We start from the raw sequence: 12,700 nt of genomic DNA, 5'->3' as shown, positions 1-12,700 counted from the left end.
TGATATTACAGCCCTCTCTGAATTCTTAAAGCCTTTGTCATCTATACAAGCCACTCTCCTACCTTATGTTATTTAATTGCATCCCTGCACTGGGATGGTAAACTCCCTAAGAGCAAAGCAAGGTTCATGCTTCTTTTATATTAACCTTTGTGCTTACAGAGAACAAGGCACAAGCCAGGTGTTCAATGAAACAAGTCAATTAATTTCTTCTTAATATTCTACCTCCAAATTTCATCAATAGTTCTGACTGGCCGATAGTACCTAAGATACATGCTGAACATATCAAATTTATAATAAGGTGAATTTTAGTTCTATTAATTCAATATTAATAATGTCACTGTTGTCCATTTATTGATTTTATAAGCAAGACAGGAAGAAAGTTTATTGCAATTGAAAATAAATTGGCTGGGCACAGGGGCTCACACCTGTAATCCCAGCACTTTGGGAGGCCAAGTCGGGCAGATCACCTGAGGTCAGGAGTTCGAGAATAGCCTGGCCAACATGGAGAAACCCCATCTCTACTAAGAATACAAAACAATTAGCCAGGCATTGTGGCAGTCACCTGTAATCCCAGCTACTCGGGAGGCTGAGGCAAGAGAATTGCTTAAACCGGGGAGTCGGAGGTTGCAGTGAGCCAAGATTGTGCCACTGCACTCCAGTCTGGGCAACAGAGTGGGACTCTGTCTCAAAAAAAAAAAAAAAAGAAAGAAAGAAAAGAAAAAAGAAAGAAAAGAAATTACATTATTATATCAAACCTGTAATTCAAATGGGTCATGAGGACTTTCTTAGGGTTTAATTAGTATAGTCAGATATCAGTAGAAATTAACATGTTTTCAGACTCAAAATAGACACTCTTAAGCATTTAAACCTGAAAACTCCAAAATATGCATTGTGTTCTTGGGAACACTAGTTTCTCATAGTACATACACTGAAAGACTGTTTTCATCTTCCTTTCTCCTTTGACAGATATATGCATCTCTGTGAAACCTTCCTAAGTCTCTAGAGTTCTATGCACATAGCTATCATGATACATAAGTTCCGTGCTATAAGAGATTGTTTATATATTCATCTCCTCCACCAGACTCTACAATCATTAAGAGCAAGAACAATGTCTTGTATTTCTATTTCCTAGTTCTTAAAAAAGATCTGGAACAAAACAGGCATTTAATAACCTTCTGGTTGAGTTGACAAAAGACAGCATAAGGCATGGCCATATAATTTGGAACAATTAAGAAGAGTAACAGTGAAACTAACATGTGTTGAATGTTCGCTAGGTCTCAGGCACTGTTCTTTGCTAGTTTTGACTCTATTTCCCACAACTACCTCAGGATGTCGGCACAATCATTATATTTCAGTTGAGAGAGGAGGAAACTGTGTCATGGAGGGGTTTACAACAAACAGACCAACAAATACAATGTTCCCTATGGGCACACAATTAGTATGTAGCTTAGCTGGAATTTAAGGCCAGGCCCATTGGCTCCAGGTTCCATTATATTAAACATTGCACCACAACTAATGACGCCCCTCAGCAAAAATTCAAATGACCACCTTCAAATAACAAAGCACAGCTCCACAGCAACAGGAAATAGACGCTGTGTTGGTATACATGACAAGTGCAGAAAATACAAGGTATACCTATAAATATGAGAGATCACTGCATAGTCGTATGAGGGAGTAGCTAAGAGAGAGAGCATTAAAAGGACAAAAATCCATTAAGTGTGGGCAGCAGCAATGATATTTGAATCTGCTGCAGGGGAGCTGGGGAACCTAGACTTAGGCCTGCCACAAACCCACGCTGGAGTCATAATTGTGTTTTCCTTCCTGGCAAAACCAATTTCAGCCACAGCCATCAACATCTTTTACCCCTTTGAAACCACTCAGGAAGAACAGAAAGATACATGTAAATTGTACTCCCTCTGAAAGTCTTAATAAGTTCCCAGTAAATTAGCTCTCCTCTCTCTGAGAGATCTCAAGAGATTCTGAAACTTCTACTGCTGAAAATATTTAGAATATTATTACTTCTTTTTCTTCTACCCTCTGTTTTCATTGTGCTCTTTGTATTAGCATTCTCCCATTACTCTAGTTACTTTAAATTCTTCATAATAATCTCTGCCGTCTTCTCTCTTGGCTTGACCTCTGTATCCTTCCTTCTGTGCCTCTTCTCTTATCTGTGAGAGGCTGTGTATTTCAGGTATTTTCTTTTTACGTATCTTTTTTTTTTTTTTTTAGATGGAGTCTCGCTTTGTCTCCAGGCTGGAGTGCAGTGGTGCGATCTCGGCTCACCTCCCACTCCCTGGTTCAAGCTATTCTCCTGCCTCAGCCTCCAAGTAGCTGGGATTATAGGCATGTGCCACCATGCCCAGCTAATTTTTGTATTTTTAGTAGAGACGGGCTTTCACCAATGGTCTTGATAGCCTGACCTCGTGATCTGCCCACCATGGCCTCCTAAAGTGCTGGCATTACAGGCGTGAGCCACTGGGCCAGGCCACATATCTTTTGGATTCATGCACACTGTCATTTTCCCCACTACAAGAATGTTCACTTCCTGGTGGCAGATGCTGTCAATCAAGGCAACACTTAGTATTCTATTTCCCAAACATACATACTGCCCCAAGAAACCAAGAAAAGATTTTTCTCTCCCAGCTGTTACATCATATACATCCCATACAGCAGAACTTTTCACCTATGAGCATCAAGCCTCCTTGTTACCTACAAGCTGTAGGTTTTGCTCAGCAAAATTTAATTTAAGTAGTTGACTTGAAAGGTTATAAAACAAGATGCACATTAGAGGTCAAGGACCCCTTAAAACAGGGAAGTAGATGCTTTGAGGAACAGAAGGATAAAACGAACAAAAGATTTGGTCAAGGGAAAGTTCAGGTCAGCAAAAGAAATGTCTGATTAGAAACCATTTAGCCCCTGAGGCTAGTGGTCCACTCTTAATTTCTCCAGGGGAGAAATCGTGGTTTTATTAAAGATTCATCCACATTGACTTTGTTTTCATGAAAGCACCAGGAGAAAGCTTGGGGCAGTTCTGATACACTGGAGTGAAACATCTCCACCCTAGTAAATATGGCAAATTTCTGGTAGTGGCCAGCACTCATCTCCATCCGTCATAAAAGCAGCACAGCCTATTCACTAGAAATAAATGTTCTAGATACAGTATGTCAAACACTAGATGATGGAAACCCCTGAGAAACCACAGGGAGTGTGCTGGAAGCAAACAGACCAGAATGTTGAAAAGACCTCTGACCATTTCCCACAGCAGAGCATAACTTGGAACCAACCAGAAATAATGCATTTGACCTTCATAAAAGGGTAATAAATGGGCACTTAATATTTGGCCAGCCAGACTTCAGAAAGCATGAGCTCTAATAAGGACAGATAATGAGACAAAAATAAATAAGTAGATAGAGATAGATAACTTAAAAAAATTGTTCTCAAAGAAGATTACGCAGACAGTCTATCATGCTTATTTGAAGAATGGTCAGCCTTTGAAAGGTTCCCTTTCATATTTGAGAATTTCTGATCACTCGGACACAGAGGCAACCTATTTTCCAAGCGCTCAGTGATATAAGAAACATGCAGTTTCCAGATCAATCTTACTTCATAATATTTAGAGAATAATTTAGGCTATCATTACCTTGATTAATTTCATTTATTAAAAAGGTATAAAACCAAAAGATAGAGTTCTATTTTTGTTAGTTAAAAAAGCATTATCTAAACGTAGAAGATTTATAGGTGGACCTATTACCTTTCTACCTATTGATCGATCTAGCTAACTACTTGTATCTTTTAAAAATACATAAATGTAGCTAATATAATTTTGAATTATAATATCAATAACATAAACTTGATCTTCATACAGATATAACTTAGTTTCTAAAGTCACCAATTCATGATTAATATGTAATGCACTGGATGCTTATCCTATGTGATAGACATAACACCTTACAAATGAAGAACAAATGTGCTATGTTAATCATGCAGAAAGCTTCTTTCTATCAAAAAAGTACTTAGTACCATTTAATGCCGTATGAAGTAAAACAGTAAACTACCAGGTAACCTGATAAGTTCTAAGAACCCAGGCAGATTAGCAGATACGGGGAATGAGGAAAGACAGGAGGAAGGAAAAAGTTTTGGAATCTATGCGTTGATCAGAATTTGTTACCTGAACCTGATTTATCATTAATTTTTTTTACAACATCAGTGTTAGACACAGATAATATCTCACAAAAATCAACTAGGTACTTACTGTGTAATATAACATATTGTACTAAAATGTAAGAGTGTAGTTTTATTAGCATTTAAAAATTTATGAATGTTATAATAGGTGCTTTGATTTATATAAACTAATATAGGATACATGGCAATTTCAGGTATAGGTCAGTGTACAGAGAGAAAAATATCCTAGATCAGTGTTGTTTTTCTCCATGTTCCAAACAGCCCAGAAGTTCCAGAGGGTTCCCCAGGGTCTTTTTAGAGTGAGAAGGGGTTGTCTAGTGGGCACCACTCCTGGCACTCCAACCTTGTTTCAAAGAGAGCATTCTGCACTTACTATTCTGTAGCTTGTTTGAAACCCAGGGGATGACTGTTGGAAAATCACTCAGAGAAAAAAAGACAGATGCAGCATGCTTTCTTGGATTTTATGTTTTTAATGCACAAGAAGAAAACAGAACAATGCGTCATGGACTGAAACAGTATAAACACTCAGCTACACCCAAAAAAGGATCAAAGGAAAGGACCTTTCCCTTTGGCCATCATTCCTCAGGTTATGTGTAGGGAATTAAGTATTTTTTCACTAAGAAGTAACTTTTACTGAAGTTTGGAAAATGCCACTTCCACTATGTCTCTGAACTCAACATGGCATTTTTTTTTTTTTTTTTTGAGATGGGGTCTCACTCTGTCTCACCCAGGCTGGAGTACAGTGGTGCGATCTTGGCTCACTGCAACCTCCGGCCCCCGGGTTCAGGTGATTCTCCCACCTCGGTCCCCCAAGTAGCTAAGATTACAAGTGCCCACCACCACACCTGGCTAATTTTTTGTACTTTTAGTAGAGAGATGATTTCAGCATATTGGCCAGGCTGGCCTTGAACTCCCGACCTCAAGTGATCTGCCCACCTTGGCCTCTTAAAGTGGTGGGATTAAAGCCATGAGCCACCATGCACGGCCCATTTTTTCATGAATGAAACATACATTCTTTTTTAAAAGATTAGAGGTAAATGGATGATCTTGTGTACAAAGGGACAGATCAAAGAGGGTAGAATGAGCAAGTGGTGCTTGTCCACCAAGGGAATGTCATGCACCCTCTTTGATGTATTATACAATATGCTAGCTCCCCTTGGCCTCGCTAGATAATGTCAAGTGAGTGCTATGCAAAGTCCTGCTATTTTAAATATTAATCATGTTCTCCTTGGTTAGAACAGACAAAATTATACATTATGACCTAGAAATGACTAAAACCTACAGAGATTCTTTAGTGTTCTTGTTTATTCACTTGAAATAATTAATTTTATAATTAGAGAAAATATGAGTCAAAGCTGATTTCACAGAGCACTTCATTTTTTAAGTTTCAGCCTCAGAGTCCAAAAGCCAAACAAAGTTCAATTCAAATACTGAGTCATGTATTGGACACCTACTGTATACCAAAATCCTATGCTCAGCACGTTGAAGAATACATAGCTGATTAAGGCACTGTATCCCATCTAGGACCTTGCATTCTAAAGGGAGGATTAGACATGGTCAAAAACAACTATAATCAGAAGTGAGAGTAAAGTGCTAGAAAAAAAGGAAAACAGATGTGTTGGAGATGAGAGGAAGTGAGCAAGCCTCATTAGGGAAATTGATTAGAGTTTACGGAAGAGGTGGCATTTAAAGTTTACTTCCAAGGTCTAATGATTTTAGTTTATCATTCCCCGGTTCCATGTAACTTCAGAAAAGTCACTAAACTCCCTGGGACTCAGTTTCCATATCTGTTAAAGAAAAGAGTAGAATTTTAATATCCCAACATCTTTTAGGTTCAGATTCAATGAGTATAAATATATGATTCTTCCTAAATGAAGATGGTGGATCCTATCAACTATCCTTCTTTGCTGTCCTCAAGTCACATACATAGGCCTGGCGTGATGGCTCACACCAGCACTTTGGGAAGCTGAGGCAGATGGATCACCAGAGGTCAGGAGTTTGAGGCCAGTCTGGTTAACATGGTGAAACCCCATCTCTACTGTCTCTACTAAAAATACGAAAATTAGCCAGGTGTGGTGGCACATGCCTGTACTCCCATTTACTCAGGAGGCTGAGGCAGGAGAATCACTTGAACCCAGGAGGTGGAGGTTGCAGTTGTGCCACTGCATTCCAGCCTGGGTAATAAAATAAGACTCCATCTCAAAAAAAAAAAAAAAAAAAAAAGCTGGGCTCGGTGGCTCACATCTGTAATCTCAGTACTTTGGAAGGCCAAGGCAAGTGGATCACCTGAAGTCAGGAGTTTGAGACCAGCCTAATCAATATGGCAAAACCCCATGTCTACTAAAAATACAAAATTTAGCCAGGTGTGGTGGTGGGCACCTGTAGTCCCAGCTACTCAGGAGGCTGAGACAGGAGAATTGCTTGAACCCGGGAGGCAGAGGCTGCAGTGAGCCGAGATCACACCACTGCACTCTAGTCTGGGTGACAGAGCGAGACTCCACCTAAAAAAAAAAGAGTCACATACATGACATACAAACCACCCAACCAAATGACAAGAGGAATTAAGTATGTTCAGATATAAAGAGACAGTAAGTCAATAATCAGACCCTCATTTCAAAAGTGTCACATACAATATGGTAATTAAAACCTAAACATCTGGAGGAAACTCAAACAGTGTTTAATGCTGGTATGTACCAAGAGACCTGTAGGAATGATCAATGTGTTCTGAGGAGGTCCTCTTTACAGAATGAAAGTCTTGGAAGAGTCTCTTAGCAGGAATGATATAAATTAAGTGGTGCTAACACAGAAATGAGAAGAAACTGGAGTGTGAAGGGGGTGCAGAAAATATAAAGAACAAATACTGTCTACATTTTTTCTTTGCTAGAATATAGTGTGCTGAGACCACAGGGTAAGACAGCTAAAAGAATTCCACTTGGGGTTTTGTTTTTTGTTTTGATTTGTTTTTGTTTTGAGAGGGAGTCTTGCTCTGCTGCCAGGCTGGTGTGCAGTGGCATGATCTGGGCTTACTGTAACCTCCACCTCCCAAGTTCAAGCAATTCCCCTGCCTCAGCCTCCCAAGTAGCTGGGACTATAGGTGCACGCCACCACACCCAGCTAATTTTTTGTATTTTAGTAGAAACAGGGTTTCACCATATTGGCCAGGATGGTCTCCATTTCCTGACCTCGTAATCCTCCTGTCTCAGCCTCTTAAAGTGCTGGGATTACAGGCGTGAGCCACCACGCCTGGCTGGGGTTTTGTATTCTTTAATCCTTGAAGATGTTACAGGATCCCTTGTGAAGGGAGAAAAGCTAAGGCTGGTTGGGGGTGATGGGAAAGGTGTTGCTGATAAAGAAACACAGAGTATATAGAAGTCTTCTTTTTAGGCAGAATACACATAAACTCAGAGACAATTTAAGAGTGAAATGGAAATTTCAACTTTTTTTTCTTTGCTACATTTGTATTTGTTCTTCCCATCACCTTCTGCATCCCAGCTGTTCCTTTCAGGTACAGGTTAAATCATCTTTTCTTATAGCAGACTGTGTATGGCCGATAAACCTCTGCTGACACAAACAAGCCTTGGGATTTATCATGAACTGGAGTGGGGGGAATTGTTCTCCCTCTCAGACATGGTGACAGATAGCCAGCCTGCCTTTCCTGTGGCACTAGGACCACTCGGCCTTGTTCTTTTGGGCCAAACTCATATATCAGAGGCCAGATGCGGGGTTCCTTTGAAAGAGAGTGTGAACGATCTACGGTAATACCTAGGAGCCCTCTTTCTATCTCTGAATCAAGATTTCTTAGGTCGATGTACAGATTACAGTTTTTACTGTAACAGACACTAGTCAAGGAAAGCTGCTGTAATTTACAGCAGGCTTGCAGGGAAACAGCCAATGGATGATCATTAATTTAAACTGTAAATAAGATCCTGTTTTATTCTGGACTCTGATCCCCAGTAGTGCCCCTAACAAGCTGCCTGCAAAGCCAAGGCATGAAGCCTGCTGTTTCAAACATGATGATTGAAGAACTGCTCTTGTCCGCACAAACAGCTAAAAATAGCTACAAGCATGTGAAGGCAAAACAGGTTTCGGGGAATGCAGAGAGTTACCCTGATATTGTCAGTTTTATTCCAGCTGCTCCCACTAGTGTGAAAACCAGAGAGCAGTACCTGGTACAAAAGATTTTAACTTGCTAGATAGCACCCTGGAGACCTGAGAGAATTAATACAACTTTTTAAAGGAGCCTGCCCTTTTCACGGGAGGATGGCACAAGTCCCAGGAGAACTGGAGCAAATTTGAGCACTGTCTTTGTTCTGCATAATTAACAGAGCCTGAAATTCCTTTCTTTTCTCTTTTTAACATAAATTCTCATTGATTGGAGAAAATATATTCACACTTTAAAATGTTGTGCAAGTACTATCTCTTTGATTCAAATATGTCCTTTGGATGGGCGGAGTACATATTTCATGGTGATAAATTCACCTCATAAGTAGAAAAACGGTGTACAGATATACTGCTATGTCAACTTTATTGATTTTTGCACCATTGTTAAGACCTTCATTGTCCTCCAATATTTCTTAAACCTATCAGCATCTCAGAAAATGACCCTGAAGGCCTCATTTATCTGTAGAGAAAAAGATCCCTTCCTTTAGGTTCACTCATAACATTGTGATTTAAACAGCTTAGGACCACCTCTGCTCTGAAGGGTAACAGTCCCAGAGAAAGCCATTCCCTCACAGTCACACACAGGGACTTCTCTTTTTCTAAAACAAGGGTGTGTCAAGTCTTAAGATCAGTAAAATGCCCATGGCTAAACGCCCTTTTAAAAGTCCTTCAGATAACTACGGACTAATTATGCAGTCTGATTAATGGTGTAATGACTTGAGTGGATTCAATGGTTAGACTCTTTGCTGTATTGCCTCTCTGTTTCCCTTCCAGTCTTAGCAGTTACATCTGGACTTGAGAGTCCCACTGCTTAAGTCCTGCTCCTGAAAACAATCCTGGAGTTTCTGGGTCATCACCATATAATCTCCAGCTACAGAAAAGCTTATAATCACATTCAATATTTGGCATATTTTTATTTTTTCATGTTTCTCTCTAACAGCATCAATAAAACAGAGACTATCATTAGATTATTCTGAGGTCTCTTCCAGACATAAATTTCTTTGATTCCCCTATATGACTTTACAAATCGAGAAAATGTAAATGATTCACCCAGAGTCACCTGTTAGGTAGAATTAGATTCAAGGCAAGGACTTGGATTCCTGAATCTTAGTTCAGGGATCTTTCAATTACAAAAAGTCATACCACATTTAGTACTAGAATACAGGACCTTTGAAGATGAGTCACTGGCTTATTTCTCTTTATATCCTACAGTGCATAGCACATTGCCTAGCATACAGTTTGCTGATTATTAAATTAAATTTGCTAAAAATGTGAACTAGAAGAAAAATCAATAGAGATTACAAGAATCGATTCAAAGCCAACAAACATCTAAATCTCATTATAGAAATAAAAGATATAAGTTCAGTTCCTCAATTTGGGACTGCATGCAGCAGATCAAAACTGTTTAGCTGTAATTGTTGATGAAGTAACCAGCCAGTAAAGGGAAGATAGGAATGTTCAAGGTATAATCCTAAATTTGTGAGGTTGACATTATTGGCTGTGTGGTACTCTGGCCATCAGCCACACATGGCTATGTCAATTTAAATGAATTAAAATTAAATGAAATTTAAAATCCAATTACTCAAATTACACCAGCCATATTTCAAATACTCAACAGCCATAAATTGTTAATGTCTAAAGTACAGGAGAGCTTAGAAGAAAATTTCCATCATCACAGAAAGTCCTACTGGACACTGCAGAAAGAAAAAAGAATGAAGTGAAGAGAAAATATTAATTAAGCTTTTACTATCCTGTGCTAAGCACCTGAAATGCCTAATTTCATATAATCCTTATGACTTCCTGCATGAGGTAGGTACTATATAATTGTCCTCCTTTTAAAGGGAATGCTGCTGTGCTCGGAGAGACTACGTACATCACCATGCTTATATACTTCGTAATTGGTTTGGCTGGGTTTTTACTGGTCTTCTGATTCCAGAGTCTATGCTCAACTGAAAAGTTATGCTGCTTCTACTGAAAAACTTGAAATGCCTACAGCCTGTTACACTTTACATTAGTGGTTTTTAATCCTAGATACCTATCAGAAGCATCTGGGGAGCTTTATCAAGATACAGTTACCTGAGCCCTAATCCACAGCAAGAGTGGTGGGACTAGAGCTTGCACATTTGGAGACCACTTAGTCCTTTTGACATGTAGCCAGAATTGAGAGTGATTGCTTGAGAGATATTTTCATCACCTTCCACAGTCCAGATGGCAAAAGGTACACCCTACCCAAGGTCACTAACAGTAGCTAATGAAAAATCTGAGATGAGAACATATACATCACTGCTACCTTCATAACACATTGTGGTTTAAGGTATGTTCATGAATGACACATTTCTTTTTCCTGATTAATATTATTAGTTCATGTAACCTATGTAATACTTAGCAATTATGTCAGAACTCAGAATTTGATAATGCAAGTTTATGAAAACAAAGGTATAGATGTAGAACCACTCCTCTTCTGAGACAAATAATGTCTTTCTCATTTAAAAGTAATATTTTCTTCCTAAAAAATGACGTCTATGAAGAGTAGGTAAGTGCTTTTAATAGGAGACGTATGACACAGAGGAAAAAGCATGACTGACTGCTAACCAAGACACCTTAATTCTAGTCCCAATTGTGGCCGTAACTCTGCAATGGGCACAAACTATTTCTTTTCTCTGAATCTCGGTTTTCTTATCGGTAAAATAAGGGTGTTGTATATGATGATCTCCAAGGCTACTTGCAGCTAAGCTCCATGCTCAGAAGGGACTAATCTTACCACTCTTTCCAAGCTACCCTCTTCTGCTAAATGCATCGCATTCATCCTGACATTTGTGTGCAGACTAAACAAACATTAAAAATGAAACTTCCTATCTGCTGTAGGACAATGCATTCACTTAAATTCTACTTAATCCGTTCGTTCCACATTAAGGAAAAACTGGGACATCAAATGAAAAGCCATCTTTTCCGCTGTCTTGTCAAGACTCATTCTAATACTTGTGATTGACCGGTCGGAACTCTTACAAGAGGGTCAGCAGCATCTGCTCAACAAGACTCATTCTTTGTAGCTGCCTTTCGGAAATGGTAATGATCTACCTACCCCTCGCCCTCTTACACTCACAGCTGCTGATCTGAAAATTATGATGTGTCAGACACTTTACAATCTTAACATCCATCAACTCATCTTAACATTTCTAATCCCAGCTTAACTGTAATGGATTTTTAGGTAGCTAGAGAGGTTAGCCAACCAAGACAGAAGTCACATCGTGAATGAGTAGCATGCTGAATATACATTTCTTACCTTACGCTTGTTGGTAGGACACACATAGAGATAGCTCAAAATGGTTTTCAAACCAACTTTATCATTCAGCTTCTCATAGGTTGTTCCATAATCGGTTGACCTATAATTCAAAAAGAGCATTAATGAGGACAGACGTATACGTCATTTGGCTGCTTGTCGGTATAATGCATGTTTTACATTGTAGAATGGCTCTCGGGTGGTTTCTAAATGATTCATGTCGTATATAATGATGCTTAATTATGTACACAGTAGCATCATGTGAGTGGTTAAAATTTGCATTTAAATTGAATTGGTAAAAATTAAAACTCCATCTCTCTACTGCTCCTTAATGTATGCACATTGCATAAAAAATGTGGTTAATTTTAAAAGATTAAGATATGAGGGTGTCCCTTGATTTGACCAAAGAATTAAAAGAGTTTTTAGTTAGATATGACATTTCCAAACTTTTACTTTATGTTTGGCACAGTAGAAAAGCAGGTTCTCCTGATTTATCTACAAATTGTGTTTTCTCTGATGAGTCAGGGAATATATGGTAGGTCAGTCCCTTCAAAGGTCAGTCAGTCTCTTCTTACTATTTAAGAGCAAGAAAATGTCTCAGTAATAAGAGAAATTTCACAAATTTCTTACTCCATGGGCTTTTCCAGTGTTAAGCAATGCGGAGTCAGGAGGGCATCACTTCTTGTCCCTGACTCTGTTTTTCCTATAGAGCCTCTCAACTTTTGCCATTGGTCAATAAATTATTCATTCAGATTAAATGAAATGATTTTAATTACTTTCTCTATGAAGGTCTACTCTAAGAATTTTAATCTTATATCATCATGACAACTATGTATAGTAGGGATTATTATTTGTATTTGATGAAAATGATTGAGAGAACTTCAGTGACCTGTTCAAAGAAATTTTAAAAATTTCCTGATAAATGGGACAGCTAGATATTGAATTCAGGTATTTCAGCCTAAGCCCTATGTTGCTTTCATTATAACTCAGCTTTTTTTTTTTTCCATTTTTTTCTTTCTTTTTTTTTTAATTCAAAGAAGATAGGGCAGGGCATAGTGGTTCGGGCCTGTAATTCCA

General features: G+C 38.7%; 1 protein-coding gene across 5 annotated transcripts in view; it reads right to left on the bottom strand.

Annotated features, from left to right (window-relative positions):
- The window catches only part of SORCS1 (sortilin related VPS10 domain containing receptor 1), a 591,753-nt gene that overhangs the window by 253,298 nt on the left and 325,755 nt on the right, over positions 1 to 12,700 (bottom strand). For all 5 annotated transcript variants that reach the window (XM_012450170.3, XM_012450169.3, XM_012450171.3 and 2 more), the window contains exon 3: positions 11,627 to 11,726. In XM_012450170.3, the coding sequence (XP_012305593.2) occupies positions 11,627 to 11,726 (100 nt within the window). The remainder of the gene's footprint in view (positions 1 to 11,626; positions 11,727 to 12,700) is intronic.

This window comes from Aotus nancymaae, unplaced genomic scaffold (assembly GCF_030222135.1).
Source record: "Aotus nancymaae isolate 86718 unplaced genomic scaffold, 86718_ANA_hifiasm-v0.15.2.pri h1tg000010l, whole genome shotgun sequence".
Lineage (NCBI taxonomy): Eukaryota > Metazoa > Chordata > Mammalia > Primates > Aotidae > Aotus > Aotus nancymaae.
The sequence above is the reverse complement of the archived record's forward strand: the minus strand, read 5'-3'. Positions and strand labels throughout refer to the sequence as shown.